Consider the following 25,887-nt stretch of genomic DNA (forward strand, 5'->3'; position numbering starts at 1 on the left):
AGACTGAAACTGCCGCCAAGCCTCAGAGCCAAAAATAATTAATCAATACGAGGTTGAGCAAAAAGAGTATCGTTTTGCTATCGATCGCGATGCACGTGGATTGACTTGTGTTTCGAGGATGGAGGTTTAAACTAATAAAGCGACTTGATTTGTCAGTATGCAGGTATCAGAGTTAAACGACGTCAAGGTATACAATCTTTCTTCGGGAAAGTCTTTGCCAGAATGGCTTTCAGAACGGAAGAGAAGACAGCTTTTGAAGCAAGATGTTGACATCCGCAGACGAATTGAATTGATCCAAGATTTCACAATGCCGACAGCTTCTTCTAATATCCTAGTATCAAAAGATAGTAACTACATTCTTGCAAGCGGTGTTTACAAGCCCAGAATAAAATGTTTTGATGTAGGCCAGCTATCATTAAAATTTGAACGATGCTTTGATGCAGATGCTGTGAAGTTTGACATCCTGTCTGAAGACTATTCAAAACTAGTCCTTCTTCAATCCGATCGTTATATAGAATTTCATGCACAATACGGTCGCTATTATCGAACACGCATCCCAAGATTTGGGCGAGATCTGGCCTACCACCAACCAACATGTGACCTGTTAGTTGTTGGCTCAGGTCCAGAGATCTTCAGGCTCAATTTAGAGCAAGGTAGATTCCTGCAACCATATAATACCGATTCAACAGAGCTAAATGTCTGTGAAATAAATCCTGTTCATCAGCTAGTTGCTGCTGGTTCCACAGAAGGTAGAGTAGAATGTTATGATCCAAGGTCCAGATCAAAGGTTGGTCTGTTAGACATTGGTCAAAGTGGTATTTCTTCAAACCCAGCCATCACTTCCCTTGCTTTTAGGAATGGGTTAGAAATGGCTGTTGGCACTGCATCAGGGCAAATTTTGCTATATGACATAAGGTCAAGACAGCCAATACACTTTAAAGACCACCACTATGGACTCCCAATCAAAAAGATAATATTTCATGAAAAAACATCAAATATTCTGTCAGCAGATTCAAAAGTTATAAAAATTTGGGAGAGAGAGACTGGGAAAAATTTTACTGCTATAGAGCTTGATGCACCAGTCAATGATCTTTGTTTATATCCTGGTTCTGGGTTGATATTTGTTGCAGCAGAAGCTGAAAGAATGGGAATATACTACATTCCAGAGCTTGGCCAAGCACCAACTTGGTGCTCCTTCCTAGACAGCATCACAGAGGAATTAGAGGAAAGCAATGAGACCCTGATATATGATGATTATAAATTTATTACAAAGCAAGAACTGGAGAGTTTTGGACTCACAAACCTCATTGGAACAAATATGCTGCGAGCTTATATGCATGGGTATTTTATGGACATGAGACTCTACCACCAAGTGAAGGCCATAGTGGATCCATTTGCTTATGATAGATATCGCAAGGAAAAAATTAAAAGTAAAATTGATGATGAACGATCACAAAGAATTTCTGTTAAGAAACTGCCAAAAGTTAACAGAGGTCTTGCAGAAAAAATAATGGATGTGGAAAAAAGCAAAAAGAATGGAGAATTTTTGAATGCATTAGAAGATGGTAGATTTTCTGCCCTATTTAAAAATCCAGACTTCCAAATCAACGAGGATAGTGATGAATATAGACTGCTGCATCCAGTCATCTCTAAGCATGACAAAGAGAGACAAAAGAGAGAAAGCAGAGATTCAAATGAAATTGGGCCAACAAACAAAAAGACTGGCCATACTAATGAGTATGAAAGTTCAGAAGATGATACTGATTATATTTGGAGAGAATTAAAGCAGCAGAAAGAAAAACAAAAGCAAGCCAAACGGGAAGAAAACCAGCCCAAGCTATTTGAACTTAAAGATGGAGAATCATTTAGCACAATTACAAAGTTGAGAGAAACAATTAAATCCAGAAATGCTGGTATGTCATTTTCAGAAATTCTCAGCAAAGATGATGATGAGATAATCAAAGAAAAAGGGGCAAGCCTAGGATGTAAAGAGGTTACTTTCAAATTGAAGAAGACAGAGAAAGAGAAGAAAAGAGAAGAGGAGACTAAGGCACATAGAATGGAAAGGAAGAAACTCCGAAGACCTGCTGGAGGTTTGACAACAGCAAAGAAGGGAAACCTGAGATTCTGGAGAGGTAAAAAGACCCAATAATGCTTTCTTTTAGAAATGCTACACATTTTTGGATTATATTACATTATATCACCTATTTCAGAAGCAAAGAAGTACAATTTGTAGTTTTAAGTTCAAAAAAACAAGTTGAAAAATACAATAACATATCTTGCTCTTTTGTTGGAATACAGATATATATTATTGTCTAATAGAGAGACACTTCTTGTTGCACAAAGGTCGATATTATCATACTGCTACAAAAACCTACAAATTCTATATTGTTACAGCTAATAAAAATTACAGTTAGCATTTCTTATGCTGGATATATTTGTGTTCAAAAATTTGTTCTTCAGTCTCTAATGTCCCTTTCTTTTACTTTTGTGACGTTTAGCTTTCTGAAATTGATTGCTTGGACTTTCTACTGATACTTCTTCATCATCTGCTAGAGACAAGCTTTTTAATTTGTCATTTATCACTGGTTTCTTTTCTCTGCTACCATTGTTTCCTTTGTCACCAGAACCCACTAGGTTGCCACCACCTGATCCATTAGTGCCCCCTGATCCAGACAAGTCACCAGATCCAAATTGGTCACCTGATCCTGAGCCATTTTTGCCACCATTAGAATTATCTCCATCCCCTTAAAGCAAGTGTCAGTTAATAGACATAATGTGGAAGCCATTAACAGCTTGTTTTCACAATGATTTCATAAATTATATTCCGTGCAAAGTTTAGAGTTTTGTCGTACGAATAGTAACCTTATGTAATTGAATAATTTACTGTGATATACTTGATTAATTTTGCTTAATAATAGGTAGACGATAGCACTCTTTTTTAGATATACCTGTTTTTTATAGAAATATCCTTTACAAAAGACTTTAAGCTGACATTCATCTAAACAATTATTTTTGAAAATCTTTTTAGTGTTTTGGTCATACCAGTAAGATTTTTTTGATACTTGCCCCACCCAGAAGCAGAAACATATAGGCTTTTGCCAACTAGGGCCTTACAAAGCCAAGAAATAGAAGCAGATAAAGTCACAAGCCAGTAACAATTGGAGCAAAGTAAATAAATGTGACTTGCCTTCCCCAGTTCCAGGTGGAACTGTTGTTACTCTTGTTGTCTTGGTAGGTCTTACTGTCGTAACAGATTCGCCACTTTCAGTAGTAACATCTGGGTTGGTCTTTTTTGACCCTGACCCTCCACTACCCCCAGAACCATTCTCCTCAGATCCAGACCCAGACCCAGATGCACCAGAACCAGATCCACCAGAACCAGATCCACCAGAACCAGATCCACCAGATGTACCAGAACCACCTGTCCCAGGTCCTCCCTTTTTATCACCACCTGTGGATAAAGTTTACGATTTACTTATTGTCAATGTTTTCACTGATTTTCTCTCTCAAATTTTCGGGAAAGTACAGTTGGTTATTTGATAGTAAATATCAAAGCGTTTCAGAACGAAGATTAATGTGTCTTGTACGTTTGTTCTGTGTGAAATTTCGGTCCTACAAAATATCTGGAATAAGCCTTACAAACCATACAGCAGTTTTTAAGGGGACCATTTCATTTCAATTTCCCCATCCAAAACAACAAATCGAGGGGAGAGCACCTTCTGTTTTGAAGATAATTATTGAAAACAGCTAATTCCTTTGAAGTTTATATAAGCTTGCAAAGATAATAGCGCTCCTATGGCTAACAATTGTTTTTAAAGAAAAAAGTTTTGAATTTCTTACGAAACCTATTTCTTTTCCTAGTTGAATGAAGTACACGCAAGTTTAAAAAATAATGGCAAAACGTTCTATGATTGTTAAAACTGAACAAAATTGTTTTTCCTTTTAACTCTTTTCAATTGACTGCGTCTTATGTAAACATTTCCCATACAAAGTCAACAATATCTGCAGGAACTTGCACCTTCAAGATGGAGTCCGTCAGTTAGATCACCAATTCAATGTATCGTTGCTTTGAACAAATAGTTAGCCATGCAACTATCACGATTATACTGGTGACGTCACCTAGTATTTATACTCACATTTACTAAGTTGGCAAAAGTCGGTTTCCACAGCCTTGCCAATACAATGGTTCCCTCCATGTTGAGGTTGTGGGTTGTTGCACTGCCGTTTCTTTGTCATCTGCCCTTCGTTGCATGTTGTGCTGCACTGACTCCATGAATTCCAAGAGCCCCAGTTGCCATTTACTATTTGAAGAAAACAAAACCCATTTTGGCAATGTCCCAATTTTTTCTGCTCTATCGACTAATTCAGTTTCTGCTCTACCGATTGTGTGAAAATTAACATAACCACGAGTTTTTCTAAGGAGCTGTACTACTTCTGGATGAAGATAATCCATTCTTAATATTGCTTTCCATTTTCTTAACTATATGATATTATTATTTCTATCAATATTTTTAATAATATTAATATTTCACTTAATATTATTTCTATATTAGCTAAAATGTTTTTTTATGCTCGGAAAAAGGATGCATCTCGTTTTATCACCGCCAAGGTGAATCCTCAGCTTATTTCCTAGGAACAAATCGCAGAGTATAATTTTCTGATTGGGTTTTCTTCTATCATTTGTACATTTTTAACTTGACCAATTAGACATAAACCATCTGCATATAATAGAAGATCGCGATCGACAGCTCGTGGCATGTCGTTCACATAGAAAAGAAGCAGTAGTGGACCTAGCACAGATCATTGTGGGAATCCTAATGAAATAAACCCTGCGCAACAGTCTCACACGACATATTGCCGGGATTAGAGTATTGATCATTTACATAAAACAAAGTTGCTCGGTTTTGCAAATACGATGTAAACAACTGTGATTGGTTCACCGTCAAAACCAGAGAAGATCAATTTGCCAAGAAACATCTCATAGTCTATCGTGTCAAACGCTTTTCTGAGATCAACGAGAATCATCTCCTCAAGGAAATAAGAAGTGAATCCTTTGAGAATTTTATCGCTTGAAAAGGATAGACACGTATCAATGGATTGGGTCGTTCGAAACCATTTGTACAATTTGTTTTTTCCATTGCAGAAATTTTAGCCTTTTTTCACATTACCTTTTCGATTAATTTAGATACCAGAGGCTGTAAAGATAGTTTTCTTTCATCTTTTTTGAACCTCTTGTTTCTAACTTTAAAAAGAGGTATGACTTAGCCTGTTTGCAGGCTTCAGGAGACTTTGGAAAGGAAATGGAATAGGTATGGCAATGATTCAATGGATTCGTCTTTGAGAGACTTCCCTTTGAACGATAAATATCCTCAAAAACATTCTGGACGCTTGGAACGGATGTAGAAGATCAGGAAAAGGCTTTTTCTTGGTGACATTCAGTGGCTCGTAATGGTTGTATAAACTTTTATGTAGTTAAGTGGAGTCGGAAGATTTTTCACGACGTCAGATGCTAAGTTAGAAATAATGCTTTTAATGTCTCGGCGTGAAAATTTCTTTATAGACATTTGACCATCTTTAATGAGCAAAATTTATTATGCAAAGAGTATTGTTACCGGTGGCTAGCTCAAGAGATTTTCCCAATAGTTCTAATTATGCTACTGTGATTTAATACCATTACGTAATACCAGAACTGAACTGAACTGAACGTTTAAAGAAATGTTGATTAAAGGGAGTTTGTCACTTTAAGCAAATAAAATAACTTAAGCACAATATTTTTCCCATTAGTTTACGCCATCGCCCTTTAATTTGACAGGATGATTAATCAACATTTCTTTGATGATTCATGATGAATCAAGGAACAACGTACATTTTATATTTGGCAGTCTGCTGACAATATTAGAAGCTGAGATGGAAAAGCACTGCAAAGGTATGTAAACGCACTTACTTGGGCAATGCTCCTTAATAAAGCAGTTCTTGCCATCCTCTGATGCACCTTTGCAAAGATTTCCCCCGTACTGCGGCGGAGGCGAGTCACATTTACGGGATCTGATCTGTTTTCCATCTTTCCCACATGACTTCGTGCATTGCGACCATTGTTGCCAAGGTCCCCAATTGCCATCAACTGAAACAATAATCAACATTTTGCAACTGATCGAGTGCACATGCCAGTCAATGAATATCATTTTAGGCTGCCTATGGTCACACGCAGTCTTCAAAATGATAGCTACCGTCTGCATGAATATCAAGAAAGAAGGATAGTGAAAATGAACTTTGCTCGCTACTTAAGGCTGAAAAGATGACAAGAAAAAAATTACTTGGACATCTTATTCCAGTAGAGCAATCCTTAACATCGGTTCTTTTGCCTGAGCAATATTTGCCCCCGAAAGTTGGCTCTGGGTTGTTGCAATTTCTTTTACGCTCAGCTTTGCCAAAGTCACAGGAAACCGAGCATCGGCCCCAACTGGCCCACTCCGACCAGCCACCATCAACTGCAAAGAATCCAGACAAGAAAACCTGAATGAGTTATTTCAACGAATTGTGTGTGTTTACGTCAATAACTGAATTTAAATTAAACATGTATGTATAGATATGTATAGGTACTGTAACGCACAAATATAGAATCTAGGGACACAAAACTGTTTATCTCCATGGTTTAGATTTGCAACACATAGCATAATTGCAACACATAGCCAAATTAGGCATAGCCTCGTTTTTGTGTTCAGTAGCCAGCCATAAAACCTTTACACGCCTTGCTTTCTAACGTGTTTGCAGATACTGAAAAATGAGAAGAAGATTACTGTTGTGTTTCGCTGTGGAAAAAAAGGTTTTGTTCAGATTTCGCTGTGAAAATAACATTTTTACTTTGCTTAGACAGTCCTTGGTCTGCCGAGCTTTTAAGCTACACGGAAATAAAGTTTGTAAGTTTAATAAGATATTTCTTAAATTTTGTAAGATATTTCTTAAATTTTGTGAGTATATTTCTTAAATTTAATTTGTTTTGAAAATTTTGTCTCGTGACATTGGATTCTCGTCGTCGTATTGCTTTGTTCCTGTATATCTTTCATAACAACACTATCATGCAAGATTCACAGAATCCGGCGGACAGCCTATCCTGCGGTTCTTCCTTCTTACACATTTAGTTTAATAAGCCTTGCTTTAAAGGCATTGAGTCATGATAAAATGGATCGGGCACACCCTAAGTGCCAAAATCCGCAAAGTCATGATTGACTGCGATGCTATTGGTTGACCTGGAACTGGTCACATGAACTCACCTCGTACTGATTGACAAAACAATTTTCATTAATAGCAAGTTGTCAACAACGGATGCCAATATCACATGAAACAGCAGCGATCACACCGAAACCAAATGACCCCCTTTAGAGAAGGCCTATTTACCATGACTCAATGCCTTAAAGTTTCTTCGCCTTGTCCGTTTACTTAATAGCTTATTTTTTTGTCGTTATGCTGCATGCTCCGGTTTTCCTTACAATTTGATTTTCTGCTGATTTGGATAATTTGTTTTAGCTAACAGCATCATTATATACCAAAAGCCAGTTGTTTTATTGCTGTGTTTCTTGGGTTTTGGGCTTATGCTGCCCCTGCAGCGAAATGTGTTTGGATTGGTCCTGCAGGTACTTTTATTACATAGGTACATGTGTTTTATTAGAATAGGAAGATTACGAGGTTACGATGTTGTAAGAAGAGCAATGTATAAGCGTCGGTGCTCTATGCATTATTTCTATCTTTTGTTTAATAAAATAGTTGTGATTAGTAATAACAAACAATTCCAAAAAATCATCAAATTTACACCTAGTATTTACATCTATTGCACTCTCTATTGCACTTTTGCATTCGATACTCAGGAATGTTAGATTGCCTATCATCACAAACATTGTCACAAACTTTGTTAAGAATAATCAAACAATTACTCACTTGGGCATGGAATACCAGTGTCACAAGCGGCTTTGTCTTTATTTAAACCTCTACAAAATTTACCTCCATTTTTAGGAGGCGGACTATCGCAATTTCGTGTTCGCTGTTTATTTCCGCTGCTGCATGTTGCCGAGCAGCTACCCCACGAGGACCATTTGCCCCAACCACCGTCCACTACAGAGATATGGATGAAAATAGCATTGAATACAGTTCAATGCCCCCTTAAAAAAATGCTTGACTTCAATGGTCAATGTACGACTTTTATTTATCATAAGATTGAAAAGAAAAATATGGGTATGGCAAGTACGAACAGCTCGTCTGCTGGATTTTGAGCAGAATTCTTGCCATTACAATGAAATTAAGGCAACGAACATAGCGAATATTCTTCAAATTGAGAAAAATTGAGAATTTAGTCATGCCGGTTTGCTAATGAATAAGGAAAATCTTTCATCTTTAAGCTCTCCACTTGATTCAGATCAATATTGTTTGAGATTGCAGTACCGTTTGATACAGGGGAAGTTGACTGGGAGAAGTGGCTAATAATTCAATATATCTACATAATACTATCTACATAATTCAATATAATACTTCCTTTATAACAATATGGTGAATGGGAAACAACACCACTATGGATTTCATTAGCAAATATTAGTTTCATTCCGGCATGACTAAATTCTTACAACAAGGATAACACCGATGTAACATATTATCGCCTTTGAAGTGGGAAAAGTTTTGTCTCATTCAGTTCCAGTACAAATAGTGGGGAGGAAAGAATCATTTTCCCATCGATCCAGATACTTGGAAAAATTTGAAATTGTTCTCTTTAAATGATGGAACGTTTCTCTTTTCCATCTTTGATCGATTGCGTAGCCTTTGTTTTGTAGTTAAAAAGGGCCAAAGCTGGGTACAAGACAATTGGAAACGAAGTAAATCATCGACATCAGACAATTGAATAAGATGTCTTTCGCTTAGAATATCAATAGGGCAATACAACTCTTACTTATTTAACATAACATAAAGATACTTAACAAATCTAGGTTTTGCTATCTACCAATAATGTCAATGAGATTGTATTTTTGTGTCTTGTACAGATTCTTTGAGAAGTAGGTAATGAAAATTGTAGCTGAACTGTTTGGCGAGATTATCATATATACTATCTACACTTCAAAGGGGCAGAATAGAAGATAAATTGAGGGTTATTCGAAATTCTAACCTTTCACAGGACACCTGGTGCATTTCTTTTTGGTTTTCCATGCTAAACCTCGTCCATTACAGCACTCCAAATATGTCAGTTTTATAGCCTTTCCTCCTTCGCTCAACTTCTTTCGACATTTGCCCGATTTCTTCCTATATACCTTGTAGCAGGATCCAACACCATCAGGTTGTTCTAAGATTGAATGGAATTCGATCAATGTTACTACTGACAGAAGATATACATTAATTTGTAACATAATAACACAATCAACTTCTGCACTGGCTTGTAGCTATTTTTACGCAGGGGTGCTCGTGCCCCTTAAAACTTAGAATAATCTTTTGCTTCCAATGAACAAAACTTTTCGTTCCTTTCATTCTCAAACATTCGCGTTTCATTGGCCACTCCTTATAAATCCTACAATTGTCGTTGAATTTTTGCTGTAACAAATTCTTGTTAAACTTCCTTCAAACCGCCTTCATAAAAAGAAACACCTTCACAAAATAACAGTCAACTTCTTGAATTAAATGGGTAAAATATTACCATTTATGTCTTTAAAGGCCATTTACGTCTTTAAAGGTCTATTTTCATCTTTGCTTTAAAGCCCTAGGTTAAAAGTTACCCGGGTCGAACCCTGATGCGTTTACACTGGAAACTGTCAATTTTGTAGTGTAAACGGAATAAAGGGCGAACCTGGGTTAGTTTGATATCGACGCATGCGTAACAAAGACAAATTGAAAGTAAGGATAAACAAAATGGCGGCAGTCGACGTGTATGAGAAAACTTTGCATTGTTTGCACCTGGCAACATTTCTGTCACTACGCATGCGTCCTGAAGAAACTAATCTAAGTTCGCCCCTGGTTTGCGTTTACACCACACTTTATCAAAACTAACCCAGGTTCGACCTAGGGCGAACCCACCTTTTGAGATGGGTTGACTAACCTGAGGCGAACCTGGGTTAGTTTGCGTTTACTGCACGAAAAATCTAACCTGGGTTAGTTTTAACCTGGGGCGAACCCAGGTTAGTTTGTGTACTTCTGCAAGGAATTTTCTATCAAGTCTAACTATGCAGAAAACATTTTGCATCTAGGCCTTTCCATATATTTCATATCAAAACATACATTACGTATTCATTTGCCCATTTGTTTTACTCATCTGTAAGTTCAATTGGGGTTGTTAGTTAATCACACTGGGTTTCAAATACCTTAAATTGTTAATAAGACTATTTTTGGAAAAGATGACAAAAAAGCTATCATTCAGTTTCATCTGATTTATTGTTTCATTTACAAATTTGGGCTTATCTTTAAACTTACGAATGAATTTATGCCTCAAAATTGGAAGAAATTAGGAGAACAACACAGTTTTTGATCTAAAAACTAATATACTTAAATGATCTAAACTTCTTTATCTACTATGCTGAAGTTATGTTTTTAAATGTCTTTTCTACAATTTTGTTTGGCAATTGTCAGAACTCCGTCTATAGAAATTATCAACAAACCAAAACAGTGTCACAGCTATAAGACACAATGGTCACTTGATGGTGTAAAAAGATAATTGCAAAAGAATAAGAAAAGCTCATTCTAAAGGTTCATCAGAGTTTTTTTAATAGTTACAAGCAGGGGCGGATTCAGGCAGTAGCGGCGCCACGGGGGGGGGGGGGGGGGGACTGGGGGGACACGTTCCCCCCAGTTCTCAGCAGAATCGATTTTGTATTTCGTCTAAATTCGATGAAATACAAGTATTTTACTATACAAGTACTATACAAGTAGTATACAAGTAATACAAGTACTCTTTGTTATGCAAGTATTTTACCATATCTCACCAATCAGGGTTCAAGTTTTTACACATATTTGTTGTGCGGCACGAATAGTCTGTAAACACTATGTTAGATTACTGTGCCACACAACTGCTGGCAAAGGAAGAGAGTGGACGAGGTTGAAACTTGTGAAGGAGAAGAATCCCAATTTTCTTTATCTATACGGAAGAGGTGCACAAGGAGTGTACACACACTTGCTGGAAAATTCGGAAAATCTTTTAATGGTCACAAGTCTTAATTTTTTTTGTTCAAAGAGAAATCATCAACCCAAATATTGGCAACACCCACATTTTTCAAAATTCGAGAAGAGGGCATGATCACTGCTTTTACGACATAACAGTTTTTTCCCGAAAATCCCTCAAATTTTGAAAATAGAGGGGTCACGGCCCCCTGCCCCTGGGTCACAATGCCCCTGGCTAAACATAGTAATATAGTATGCCATTTTTGAGAAGGGTCTGTAGATAGCGGGATGCAGAATCCGAGGGGCAAATCACAACTGAAAATGGTGTACGAGATTAAAAATCACGAGTGATTAATTTGTGATTAATTTGATTTTTTAGTGATTGAAGTGATTAATTTGTGATTAATTCGTGACTTTTTAAGAATTAATCACATATTCGAAAGTGCTTTCAAATAGGTTTTTGTGCAATTAAACCCGTTTGAAGAGGCGACATAGGGCAAGATACATAAATAAAACGAAAATACATAATGGCAAGCCAAGTCATAGGTCAAATTAAACTACAGTATTTTGTGAATCAAATGACAACCTATCATGGCAGTTTGGCAGAGATTTTTATTACATGGATCAGCAATCAACGGGGAATGAGTATAAAACAGGGACGTTGGGCCCCTAGAAAAGGGCCGGGAGAAGATGATCATAAGAGGACCTGCTCCTTTGTATGACATCTCCAATCACAAACCACAGGTCGCAAAAATGGTACGTACCAGGAAACCATGCACCTACGAAAAGTAAAATGATGCCAGTTTTTATCACCTTTAAAGGTTAAATTGCTTCATTTGTTGGGGTGTATCCTCTTTTCTCTAACCATTGTCTCTTTAAGACTGCAAAAAATGTGGCACAAATCCAATGCTGCAGTGCACATAGTGCACAACACAAACGTGACAGAGCACTTTTAAGACTGCGAGCAAGGCGAGCAGAAAATCCTTCCGGCCACGCCATTTAAATTAGCTTGAAATATATCTCAGAATTTCTTTTACAGTTGTTTACAATATTTTACAACTTTCTAGGCATACTTTGTTGCGCTTCGTTAAAATTCAGTTCTTATACTGGAATTCCTGGCTTTAAGAGGCCCCCTAAACTTTGAGGCCTTGGGGCAGTTTGCCCTTCCTTGTCCCCCTCTCGGCGGCCCTTTTCATATTCCACGCATCTCTTTCACAGAGGTCTGTTTGTCCTGGATTTTACAAACTCACTTGAAAGGGGCCCAATGGACAGGGGCGGATCTAAGCAACAATGATTGGGGGGGGGGTGTTTGGCACTAATTTTTGGTGCCACACCCTTCAGGTTACTGATAAATTATGGAAAAGCCCATTTTTGAAATTTTTAACTTTAAGGTAAAGACGATCAGAAGCAGTGGCGTAGCCAGGTTTGGAAAATTGGAGGGGCAAAGAGGAGAAAATATTTGCTGACCACACCCTTAAGAATATAGGCAAACACCCAATTTTACAAAAGCGTTTGGAAAAGCTATGGCTTTTTTACGTGGCAATTTCGCTTTATACAACGTAATGTCTGGCTTTTTGTGGCTCACCCCATTCTACAACAGTCTATTTCCTTGACAATTCATCTAACGCTTACATTCTGAATTGTGCAAGGCGAGGAAGCACTACGTGTAAAATCTGATTCTCCACAGTTTCATTCAAACATCTAAAGAAACAAACAGGATTCAAATGTTTTAAACTAATTCCGTTCTCCTTGGAGCAAAATCCCCGACAAGCATTTCAGAATCCAATCTTTTTAAGGATTGAAGCGCTTTAGCATTTTAGTTTCTATTTTATCGGGATCGTCTAAATAACGCGAGCGAGCAAATTTTTGCGACGACGCCCTTCAGATTAGCTTTAAATACATTTCAGAATATTTCTTACAGTCGTTCGCAGTCTTTAAAAACGTTTTAATATCGTCTGAAATATAAGGTCCCCCTTTAAGGTACTAATTCTATTGCAGATTTGTACTTCTCTCAGACACCGACTTTCTGAGCGGCCGCTCCCCTTGCCTCCCCCCGCTACGCTACTGATAAGAAGATAAATACTGATATCAAGGGGATAAATAAAGTAAAATCTTGGCGTTAATTTGTTACTGCTGACTACCAAAAAATGGTTTTTACCGAATGGAACCAAATTTACCGAAGGAGACAGAAATATTGGGGGGGGGTCGCACCTCCTACACCCCCCCCTAAGTCCGTCCCTGCTACCGGGTGTCCCGCCTAGCCCCAACGCCCCAGCTTGGAAGTACTTAAAAATCGGCAACAAAATTACATCTCATCTTGTAGTTGTTTCAGCGACCCCGGGATGAGAACGAGGCCTTCAGTTATGCTCGATATTGTCTAGAACTGTTCGACCTGATAGTCATAAATATGCATGATTAATAGTCATAAATTAGCATGATTAATTATTTCACGTAAAGGGTAAGGGTAAGGGTTAGGGTTAGGGTTAGGGTTAGGGTTAGGGTTAGGGTTAGGGTCAGGTTAAGGGTTAGGTTTAGGGTTAGGTTTAGGGTAAACTAATTACGTCATCAGGTCGAGCAGTGTGGAAACTAGACAGCTCCGTTATGCTCATGTTCTCGAGTGTGTTGGCAGATTTTTGAACATGTACATAAAAGTGTGAAAAACCTTTAGAGGGACATTTAATTTTTTTCAATAACATAGGTGAATAAACGTGACCAAAGATTCAAATATTTGCGCTTAATGTGAGTGGTGATTTTTTGTGATTAATATGATATTAATGTGATTAATGTGATTTTTTGTGATTAATGTGATTAATTTGTGATTAAAGTGTGATTATTTTTGAGAGCGTACGTGATTTTAAGCAGTGATTTGCCCATCGATGATATCAACCCGAAACGGTGAATGGTTGCTTTGTGCTTAAGTGTCTCAACTATGGAGTACATTTTCATTTGCCAGTTATAACCCAGCTAGAGCTTCAGTAAGATGGTTTTAGGCATACCTGTAAAGACGACGGTAGCAACTGATAGTAGGATACAAAGATGCCAAATGGTAGCAAGCCATTTCCTTGGATCCATAGCTGCATTAAGTTGTGGAGTCCGACTGTGTTTTGTGGCAGAGTGTTTTTGGTGACAATAACGAGTTGCTTTCGCTTCCTTTGTAGACCCAGACCGCAGTCAACGATTAGACAATGAGACAATATTGCCCCTGACTGCTGCCTAATCACTACAAGGCCACAATTTATGACTCTGAACATTCATGTACGTCACCAAATATACTTCCGGCTTGATTCTCGAAAGCCAGGGAAGACAAAGAAAGAACAACCGGAAGACTTTCATTTGTGAAGTTAGGTCATTTTCGAGTATCAATGGAAAATATGATGCCATTCACCATTCCAATATCAGTCACGTGGTCCCTAAGGCCTGGTTCTCACTTGGTCGTTTGGGTCGTTTGGGTCGTTGGAAATTGTTCAGTCAAACATTTTTCCCTTTTAAAAGGTTTTCCAGCAAATCCAAACACGCAGTTGAGACAAAATATCTTGAGATTCAGAAGTGTACACTTCCTGTGCACATCTTCCGCATGAATAAAGAAAATTGGGATTGTTCTCCTTCACAACTTTCAACTTCGTCCACTTTCTTCCCTTGCCAGCAGATGTGCGGCACAGTAATCTAACATATATAAATATGCGAAAACTTGAATTTTGATTGGTGAGATTTGATAAAATATTTGCATAACAAAGAGCCCTGCATATTTGTGCGGCCTGGGCGACATGCCTAAAAAATCAAACTGTTTACGGTCTAGGACGGTCTTTGAATTTCTTCTATATTGAATTAAATCGTAGCATTGTGTGTGATATCGACCAAGTTCGGTCCTGTGTTTTTTGTGTAAAGAGAGGTACGTAAATGTATTATCTGTAAGGAGGGAAATAAAAGATTGTGGTAAACATGATTGCCTTATTTTAAAGACTGAAGACTAAAACTAAATTCTGAAAATCTGACGGTCTTCCGTGCGACCTGTGCGACACCCCGAATCCGCCCCTGGCCACCCTCAAAACTACTACAAGGCCTACAACCTCGTTGGTGAGGCAACTCCTAAAGATAATTGCGTCCATTAAGCCTGATTTACACGAATTTTTTCTCGCGAAGCGAAATTTTCGCCGCGAATGCGCGAAAAATATTTGCAGAAGTAAAGATTAGAAAATTCGCAGCGAATTCGTTGCGAAAAATTCGCTGCGAAAAAGTAGAAACCATTCATGCTTTTTCGCTGTGAAATTTTTCGCCTTGTAAAATAAACCAATCAGAACAGCATTGGAAGACACCTGACTTCTGTTTTGGTTTCAGATGGCCTACGTCTTTCCGCATTCTTTTTCTCAAACACTCTCGCCTTTAAAACGTCAATAAAATAGGTTGGTAATTATTCATTTCCTGTTCCTTGTACACAATCCAGTCAAACATTTGAATTTCAAATTTACGAAAACTGGCTTGAAAGTTTCATCGTTCTACCAATATGCCAGAAATAAAAAAATTGGCAAGAATTTCGCTTTTTTGATAAATTCAAAATTTTAAACTTGCTGATTAGAGCACTCTTCGGACAGTCGCTATATTCTTTTGTAATACTCGCAGCGAATTCGCAGAAAATTTCGCCAGTGTAAATTGAACTTCGAATTCGAGAGAAAAATTCCCAGCTAAAAAATTCGTGGCGAAAAATTCGCTTTGCGCGAAAAATTCGTCTCGTGTAAAATCAAAGTGTTAAAAAGTTGACGCTTATAAGACATGAAAATAATATTCTAGACCAAAAATCAAGATGACTTTCTTGAAAAAAGGTGAAATTATCTCTTTTATCTAAAGTGGTTGCAATAATCGACATTGTGAGCTTTAGGGTTTTGCCCTTGAAATTAAACCTAGTTGCTCTGGTTCCGGGGAGAGGGGGGCTGGGTACATATCATGGCTCTACCTTTGACCATGAGGGAGGCCCCCTAGACCGCCTGCTGGGTACTGTTTGTGTACGACCGTCAACTTTTATTCTGTATCCGCCCCAAAAGACCCGCAAGACTCAAACGACAGTTGTCGCAGAGACAGAATAAATTCTATCTCCGCGACCCAAAATACCCACGCATGAATGATTTTTGCAAGTGGAAACCGACAAACGACTCAAACGACTCAAACGACCCACGCTTTAATAACTTTTTCTTCAAGAGTAGGGGTTTATCTTGTAACCGCGTGTTTGACTAGAACAAGAACAAGATAGCTGAATATTTCATAGCAAGCTTTATGGAAAAGTTCTAAAATACGATTGCTATTATAACAATTACTGGAAAGAGTTTAAAAATAATTACAAAAATATCAAATCATGGCAAGCTATTGCACTGAAATTTAGTGATCTAACATCGTCGTTTGTACAAAGTCACCAGAGGTAGAAATAGTTGACTTTGCAACATCAGTTGTTGTTTATCAAATGCTACCAACATCCCTTCCACGCATACTGCCAAAATTAAATGAGCGAAGCAATGAACAGCATCAACAACAAACGCCTCAAAAGACTCAGACGACCAAGTGGAAACCAATGTGTTCTTTGGGTCGCTTGTGTCTTTCAGGAACGACTCTGACGACTCAAACGACCCAAACGACCAAGTGGGAATCAGGCTGAGCTGGAGTAAAGATTGAATACTTAATGGCTGGAAAAAGAAAGCCAGGAATTGTAAAGGAAAAGTGTTTTGGAATTTTTGTCTATTGAGTGTCTCATTTCTTCGTTTCTATTATATTTCTTCGTTTATATTTCAATCTTTCCCATAGCTACACCCAACCCCGCTCACTCTAATTACCCTTCCCACTTCTTCCAGCCCTTCGTTCTAAGAGCCACGCCGTAACATCCCTACCCACTCAATTAAGTTGCCTCCATACACTCTACCAGGCCTGTCGAAACCGGGGATCTGGGGGCTGGAGCCCCCCCAATAATTTTCAAACTGTAGTATAGTATGTTTCCTTTATAACAGTGTACTGAAGGAGAAGGAATACCGAATTTAATGGGCAGCCCTCCCAGTATGAATTTTGTTCCGAAAGCACTGCACTCTACAGGACTGCAAATCTTTGAAGTATCACGACAGGTTCCGAGCTAACTGTTTGGCAACACTTCAGAATGACACCAAGAATAAACACAGATATAGTTTTTTCATACGTATATCATTGAACGACCTGTACCAGCCACTGAGCCTTTCACAAGAGCGAAGTGTACGTGCTCACAATACTAACTCTAAGTCCAACTAACTGCAACAGTTTAAGGCAATATGTAAATATCTACATATATATATTGATAGTTCCTTGTACGAATAATAGAGAGGTCTAATTATAATCTGTCTACTACTTCTACTACGGCGGAAAACATGTTAAGATATGAATAGAGAGAGGCATGAGGTGTGTTTAATAGAATTTATAATTGCGTTGCTATTTTCTCTTTCTTAGTAGGAATGGATCCAAACGATCAAACTCTGGAGTTTTCTTGATGATACTTTTTAAGAACAAATCTGCCCTTACTTTGAATATTCCAATGTTACTAATTTGAACATTTTAATGATGGCTCAACATTGGTTAAAATTTGTCCATGAAATGCCATTGATGTGTCTCTATTTCCTTACAACCTTGATGTCTCACAATGTCTTGATGTATTTCTCTAAAAACACTAAATGTCAAAAAATATTTTGAATGTTGAGGGTCAAACAACTGCGGTTTCCAATTGAAGATCCCATTTCTCTATTCAAGGGGCTGTTGTTAATTGTTTCCCTTTTCAAAATGTAGCTTTCTATTGGGGGTAGCTTCAAATTGAGAAAATATATGATAAATAGCTTGTATTGTGAATTTTTCCATGTCACTATTAGAAGCCTGTACATGATTTTTTAGCTAATTCTTTTTAACGAAAAACATCAAAATTTTTGAAAATCATTTGCAAACATAAATGCCCTAACCTGACAAATACTGACTGTGGTATTTCTCCAAGTGCAGGAGGCTGGAGATTAAAAAACTTTGTGGTACTTGATCCATACAAACACGTATTGGCATTACGAAGGAGAGCAATGTAGAACTGACCCACAGGACTCAACCCAATTTTCTGATCCCCAAAAATCCATTCAACTGACACCCTAACTCGGGTCATGGACTGATTGAATATGTGCTCTTCTGGTGCCAGCTTAGGTCTTCTGGGAAATGGGCGTTATAAATGAACCCTGTGGGGGTATGCATTATCACCATACAAACATAGTGCTTGACCGTCTGGGGAGAAAGAATACTCTGCCAGTTGAGGTAAAAGCCCAGACATTGCAAGCAAAGCACTGTCATGACGCCTTTCCTCTACAGAACCATACAGGTTGGCAATCAAATTGGGATTGGGATTTGATTGCATGCACCCTTTTGTGACCGTTGTAAACAACCCTTTGATTGCGTTTCGGCCTGCATATGGCCTAACTGTGCCGTCAATAAATCCCCAGCAGTTATCTAAAGCACCACCATTCTGGTGAATTGCATCTGCAAAAGCCTTTAAATTTGCCCTAGAAAGCCAAGGTTGGTCTAAGGTCTGAAGAAGGTAACCAAAGCGTGTGTGTATCATTCCTACAAGCATGTTGGAAATCATGCTCAACTGGGGAACTGGTCGTCCAAACCTTGGAATTAAATCGCCATATCTACAAGGATATGAAAGGCGACGAAGGAGGATGCAAAGTGCTTCAGTGGAGTCATAAACAACGCCATTGTAGACTCTGATCTCTGGTGGCAGATGAAGTGCATCTATCAGGGTGTAAACATCTTCCTTCCAAAATCGAAACTCTGCCTTGCACTCGTTATCATCCATCTATCTGCTCCAAATTAAACCTTTCGTAATGCCAATACGAAAAGTACGGATTCCTTCGGGCATTTCTGTCTGCAAGGAGAAGTAACTCTTCGTCATCGATGAGACCAGCATCATGGTGGGCATAGAGAATTTCATTAACTCGCTGAACGTTAGCCATGTTAACTTTGAGTCGTCGTAGTGAGATTTCGTAAAAACAACAAAATCAAATCGGGACACTACTGGGACGATGTGACCGCGCTAGTTTACATACCATCCTAACATGCCCCTGTGAGTCGTCGTCTTGGAAAATCGTAAGCTCTCTAATGTCTTTAGGAAATCGTCTGTGTAAAGACGTGTCGGGGGCTTCATGTCGGCAGGCGAATTCAACTCTCTTCCAAACATCATGAACGCAAGGGTATGGTTGATGACAGAGTGCGGTGTTGTCCTATAGGCGAAGGTCACAGCATCAAGGTACTGATCCCAAGTGGATAGCTTGTCAGAGGCATAGATTCTTATTGCATTGAAAAGTGTCCCGTTCAAGCGCTTATTTAGGCCGTTTGTGGAGGGTCGAAATGCACAGGTGTAGATCTTCTTAACTCCTAACTGCTTGCATAATGCCTTCAATAATTCTGACGTGAATTGCCTTCCTCTGTCTGAAAGTAGCTCTTCAGGACATCCATAGGTATGTATAAATGGCTGACTTTTCGTGCAACCGTCTCTGCTTCCGTGTCTTCTACAGCGTAAGCAATTGGCCAACGTGTGAAATGATCCACCATGACGAGGGCATTTGTGTTTCCTTGTTCTGATATTGGCAGTGGTCCTACAAAATCCATTGCGACTATTTTCACTGGCCTTTCTGTAACAATCGATTTCATGGGCGTTTTATGAGCTGGTTTATACGACGCTCCGAATCTGGTGCATTCCTCGATGTTAGTCTTCATGGTAGGCCAAAAATAGGATTGCTGGATATGCTGGATATATTATATGTCCTGTAAAACCCTGGATGTGCTGAAATAGGTATACCATGGGAGTTCACGAGCAACTTACCAACCATTGATTTTGGTACCACAAATTGTTCCTGTGTTCTCCCTTGTTTTGACTTGAATCTTCGATAAACACATCCATCGTCTCCCAGAAACAACGATTCTTTATCCCTTTCCAGTTTAGCAGCAAGTTTCTTATCCTCCGGTGCTTTCCCTTGTTTCAAGAGTTTCATCAGTGCCCCAGCGTACGTATCATTTTCTTGTAGCGTTTTGAAGTCTGTTACCAGCATTACCTCATCTTCTTCCGTCAGGGGGCAGGGGGACACAGGGCTTTCCACTGCTTTGACTTCCCGGCTGTCTTCTCCCGCTAAAGGGTACCTCGACAATGTATCCCCATTTGAGTGAAGTCTGCCTGGCCTGTGTTTCACTTCGAAATCGCAACTTTGAATCTCGCTAATCCATCGTGCAAATAGGTTATTCGGAGCAGTCATTGTCTTTAACCATTTCAGGGGCCTGTGATTGGTAATAACCAAAAATGTCGGTCATAAAGGTAAGGGTGAAAATGTTTTAGCGACCATACGATACCCAATGCTTCCTTCTGCAAAACTTCATATTTTCTTTCAGAGGACTTCAGAAGTCTACTGGCGTATGCAATTACCACTTCACCATTAGGCGTGTCTTGGGCGAGAACTGCTCCAATGCCATATTCGCATGCATCTGTATTCGTGAGGTCAGCTAGTGGCTTTGAACGGCTGGCAAACTCTGGAATGAACCGTCTGTAATAGGATGTAAGTCCTAGAAAACTTCGAACATCAGTAGAATTTTTAGGTAATGGGAAACAACTTGCTGATTTCACCTTTGCTATATCCATAGAAAGTTTGCCGTTCGAGACAGGCCTTGTTTGGATTTACTACGAATTTTCCTGATTTATAAAAATTACCTGAAATTCTTTAGCGGGTGACACCATCCTCCGCAATAAAGTGTGCCGTTTAAAAAAAATTAACATGATAATATCAGACTTTTGCATTCATGTGAGACCTCAATAGCCTTCTTGATAACTGAAATCTCAATACTAATTTGCAAAATTTTACTACTTTAAGTTCCTTATTTTTAAGATTTTGCTACTTTAACAAGATGATTAGAGTAACAGGTAGACATGGGAAAATGATTTGATTCTAGAAAAATATGGAGAAGTAAAGAAGTTAATTTTGAGGAGCCATGCACACGAAAACAACTGAAACGTTCATTTATTTGATGCCTCTTCTAAATTTTTTGGCCCTACATTTTTTTGCACTACTGCTTTAAATTTACATATCGAAACAAGCCCAAGATATAACCATACTGTCTAAGGCGGCACCATGGTTGCCGCCGAAGGAATAGAAAGCTTTAGAATTTGGATGCTTCTATTTTGTTGGAAAACGCACTTTCTGAAGCAATTTGTAAAAACGCAAGCTTTCTTTTAAATCAATATCCACAGGCTAAAAGCTTTTTGGTGGTTTTGATCGATTTACTTGTGTCATTGTTAAATTTTTCAGCTTATGCAACATAATTTTGTACAGATTGGGTAATAAACTCTCAGCTTTTTCTTCCTAGCGTTTCTGTAAATCAAAACGCCTTGCATCCTCCCAATAATTTCACGAAATGGAGCCTAATCGGGACATTTACCGCCAAGTCCAACATTATCGGCTGGTTCCTCAATTACACTCCCACACCCTACCTCGGTACGCTCATGGTAGCTACTTTGTGCAAAAATCATTTCGATTTAGCGTGCGATCTTGAGATGGTGTTTGACGATCGTTGTTCAGTGCATCAGAGTTAGTAAGAAAAAAGAAGTGGTATGTTGAAAGCCTCGCTTGCTAGCTATTTGGCAAGGGTGCCTTTGGCCCCTTGCCCCTATAAAGTGAAAGTTCATTTTTCCACCCCTGATATTTGATTGGCAGGGGGGCGATTGCCCCCCAGCCAGCATGCCACTGTGCCTTAGCCATCTGTTTAATATGTATATGCAGAAATTTTCTTTCTAATCAAGATATTCAAAACCAAGTAGAATAATATTTACCAAAATGTGTTTCATCCTTAATATATGAAAGTATGAATGAATCCCTTTAAAACTGGGTCTTAAAGCAAAAAATGGGTCTTCCATCTTTACAATGACATATCGATTTATCAATAAAATGAGAAGAGTTTCTTATACTACTATCAAGTCTGCAAGTTAATACTTGGCCCATTCTACAAGTTGCTAATGGAATTAGAAGTCTCTGAGAAGCGAGCAACTGTCCGTTATTGCAGTCCTCTTCTCCTATTCAAGCTACACTATAGCAATTATCTTTGGTTCATTTGATTCCATAAATCATTGATATTATGAACAATATCACATTGGGTACATTTTCATCGAACATAAAAAATAGAATCAAGGCTTTAGTCGCAATTGCAATAATACCACGAATTCCGAACAGGCAACTCGAAACATTTGCAACAAGGCTGGGAAGCTAAGAAAAATTGAAGGATGGCAATGCAATGAAAATAATCATCTTTTCTTGCAATGGAAATAATCAGGTTTTCACTTGGTATAAAAATTAAAAAGTTCATCAGGGCGCTACTTTAACGTCATGCTTTTCTACAAGGGGTAAAATACACATCTTTTCTCTCTCTTTCTCTTGGTGCCATGCCCATCATAAGGGTAGGTAGTGATGGCCTTCAATTTGATGCGATCTCTTGCATCATGCAACATTTCATTTGTTTTCATTGCAAAACCCTTCTGCCATGGATGGTATCATCATTTGCCTCTGTCTTCCAATCGATTTCTTGCATTTAATCTTTTCTTTCATAATAATGTTTTCCAAGCACTCTTTCTGTTTAACATGCCCTATAAATTGTGTTTGCCTTTCTCTAAATGCTGCCATTATATTTCTTTTTGACTTTGCTATCTGGAGTACTTCATCATTACCGACATGTCGTTTCGAAAGGTATTTTAGACATTCCTCTAATAGACCACATTTCAGTAGCTTCCTTTCGCTTTCTCATTTTAGAAAATATTGTCCAACATTTGGAACCGTATGTGAAGACGATATCTTCTACGATGAGGAATCGACTAAAGGCTATTGAAATATGCTTTCTTAGAAATTTGGTTGTTAGACACTCTATTTGTAATAAAAACAAAAATATACAACAATTGTTACATTCCTGCTAACATAATGTTAAATAAGCACGGATTGGAAAAGAGTCCAAGGCTAGAAGAATCAACTTGACTTCTCTGATCCTTTTCAACTTTTTGGCAACTCGAGAAAATCGAGAAAATTCATTTCTTACATTTTCTCTTCATGAAGCTGAACCAGACGATGTTTTCAAACACCTGCTTTCAATAAATGATAAGAAATCGACCGGTGAAGACAAAATACCCCCTAAACTTGTCCGTCTAGATGCGAAGGAGCTATCCATTCCGCTAACAAAAGCTATAAATACCAGTATAAAAAATAGTAGATTTCCAGACCGTAGAAAGCGGGCTGCAGGCACACCTCTTGACAAAGGCGAACCTGTTCGAACAGTTGAAAAAATTTCCGTCCAGTTAGCGTGCTTAACACTTTTTTCAAGATAAACGAAAAAATAATAAAAGATCAAATTAGTCCTCATTTCGATAAGAGACTGTCCGCTTTCGTTGCTGCCTACATGAAGGCATACAGTACACAGCATATCTTAATTAAAACGATTGAAGACTGGAAACTCAAATTAGACAATGATTACATTGTCGGAGCAGTACTGATGGATTTATCAAAGGCCTTCGACTGTATTCCGCATGACCTTTTTATTGCAAAACTTCATGCTCATGGTTTTGATGAAAGTTCTCTAGTCCTTATTTACTCCTATTTAAAAAGGCGCTTACAAGCAGCTCGAATAAATGATACTTACAGTGATTTTCAATCTGTTTTTATCAGGGGTACCGCAAGGATCATTCCTTGGACCTATTCTTTTCAATTTCTACATTAATGACCTGTTTCATTTCATTAAAAAGGCTTCTCTTGTGAATTACGCATATGACAACACTTTAACATATTTTTCAAAAGCCCTGCCTCAATTAATTAACGTCTTGGGAAAAGAAGCAAGCATCGCCCTTGCCTGGCTCAATCAGAATGAAATGATTGCTAACCCAGAAAAATTTCATGCTTTTCTAATCAGAAAGGATAAAAAAGTACCATTGGACATAGCATTTCTATTCAAGGGAAAACTATAAATTTTGAAGCTTCAGCAAAGTTGCTTGGCGTAACTATAGACCACAAACCTAATTTTGACATTCATATATCCGAACTTTGTAAAAAGGGAGCAACCCAGCCAAATGTGCTCAAAAGACTTAAATCTTTCATTGGCTTTGATGAGAAAAAGGTTATGGTCCAAAGCTTTGTTTTCTCTAACTTTAACTACTGCCCTTTAGTATGGTTTTTCTCCTCGGCTAGATCTATGGAGAAGATCGAAGAATACAGGAACAAGCCCTCCGATTCCTTTACGTTGACCATGAGTCATCTTATAGAGATCTGCTTTGCAAATCATAAAAATGCACAATGCATGTAAATCGGCAAAGGAATCTCTGTAATGAAATTCTAAAAACTGTAAAAAGGTTAAGTCCTAAATTCATGCAAAATATTTTCGAACAAAGAACCTCTGATCGATCCTCACGTCGTCCACAAGACTTGCAGCACTACAGGCCGGCCCAACCAAACAATTTTCGGTACAAACAGCCTCAGGTCCCTCGGACCACAAATTTGGATTGGCTTACCACAGGAAATAAAATCTGCAGAAAATCTGATCCAATTCAAAAGATTAATTAAAAACTGGGACGGGGCAACCTGCACATGCAACATATGCAAAACTTAATGATTTTATTGTAAATTTGTATTTAAAAACTATTAAAACTTGTTGATTTAAATTGTATATTTTGTAAATAATCGGATTAGACAAGTTACGGTTGTGTAGCTTAAAATTTATGTATTCGATTTAAAATAAGATTACAACAACAAAAACAACTTATAGTCCATCTACATACAAAGTACAGTGTAATGGCATTCATTCCTTGCATTTTTCGCAGAATAGTCCGTGCAGTTTTCATTATTCAATGAGAAACATACTGGATGAAGAACAGGTAATTTCTCTCTCATAGCAGTAAAGCATGCTCAGCGATTCCTGCAAAGAATAGCTTTCGTTTCCTATCTGGATTGATTTTTTGCCAAACCTATGCATGTTTACTGTTGACTTGTAGATATCTTAGAACTCTACTACAGAGTCACGAAAACAGCCCGGCCCCACGGCCACTAACCGGAGGAAGGTTGTAGAAACAAAAAAATTGATTGGCCTATTTCGATCCACAACTGGGTATATATATTTCTTAGCGTAGAGTTTTCGATCTATGTTCTGACGTTTTAAACTCTGAAGAGTGTCAGACGAAAAGCTTTAGTTTACTAAATGTTTGCTTTTTTCAAAGCCATTTACAAGTTTTGTACCACTAAAAGATTGTTTAAAGAAAATTGAGGAAGGTGACCAAATATTTGGAATCTGGAGGAGGTTTAAAAGGTCTATTTACCTTTTGGCATTCAAATTACAGTCAGAAAAAAATTTAAAAAATTGAAACAAAATTTATAAGCCTGTTTTTTTACATATTTGTTTGTAGAACTGCTTCGCAAAATTTAGGCATAAACTGGTAATTTACAATTTACAATATAATTTGCATATTCGCTTTTTGTTATTAATTGGCATAAGCATGTAACTTTACATCTGTTTAAAAAACTATCTATAATTGAAAATAATCTAAAAATTTTAAAATGTTTTGGAAACACAAAGCTTCAAGGAGAAAGAATGAAGTCTAGATGAGGAGCCCATTTATTGACCACGCCCATTTTGAACCCATTAAAACCATAGAGATAAGAAACGCCCGTTCCTTATCTCTATGATTAAAACGAGAAAGGTTTAATAGTATGAGCTCTCTGG

At 38.1% G+C, this 25,887-nt stretch overlaps 2 protein-coding genes across 2 annotated transcripts; one reads left to right on the forward strand and one right to left on the reverse strand.

Annotated features, from left to right (window-relative positions):
• Positions 1–18: 18 nt before the first annotated feature.
• Positions 19–3,650, forward strand: LOC135683177 (nucleolar protein 10). Its single transcript, XM_065198361.2, has one exon. It carries the CDS (start codon positions 158–160, stop codon positions 2,150–2,152), a length of 1,995 nt encoding a protein of 664 aa, XP_065054433.2. The 5' UTR covers positions 19–157; the 3' UTR covers positions 2,153–3,650.
• LOC135683180 (properdin) lies at positions 2,263–14,768 on the reverse strand. Its single transcript, XM_065198365.2, has 8 exons — positions 14,121–14,768; positions 9,149–9,322; positions 7,936–8,109; positions 6,318–6,491; positions 5,948–6,124; positions 4,140–4,304; positions 3,191–3,454; positions 2,263–2,747 (listed from the first exon to the last, which is right to left on the reverse strand). The coding sequence occupies exons 1-8, from the start codon at positions 14,194–14,196 to the stop codon at positions 2,467–2,469; spliced, it is 1,485 nt and encodes a 494-aa protein (XP_065054437.2). The 5' UTR covers positions 14,197–14,768; the 3' UTR covers positions 2,263–2,466.
• Between the last annotated feature and the right edge of the window lie 11,119 nt (positions 14,769–25,887).

This window comes from Rhopilema esculentum, chromosome 7, assembly GCF_057945365.1.
Source record: "Rhopilema esculentum isolate cy_ngs chromosome 7, ASM5794536v1, whole genome shotgun sequence".
NCBI classification, from domain to species: Eukaryota; Metazoa; Cnidaria; class Scyphozoa; order Rhizostomeae; family Rhizostomatidae; genus Rhopilema; species Rhopilema esculentum.

Excerpts from the sequence above, each read along its gene's own strand:
- LOC135683177 (XM_065198361.2), top strand. The coding sequence starts at position 158 with ATGCAGGTATCAGAGTTAAACGACGTCAAGGTATACAATCTTTCTTCG.
- LOC135683180 (XM_065198365.2), bottom strand. The coding sequence starts at position 14,196 with ATGGATCCAAGGAAATGGCTTGCTACCATTTGGCATCTTTGTATCCTA. Across the intron at positions 6,125-6,317 it reads TACTGGAATAAGATGTCCAA|TTGATGGCAATTGGGGACCT; the intron begins GTAATTTTTTTC and ends TTATTGTTTCAG. Across the intron at positions 4,305-5,947 it reads TATTAAGGAGCATTGCCCAA|TAAATGGCAACTGGGGCTCT; the intron begins GTAAGTGCGTTT and ends TTCTTCAAATAG.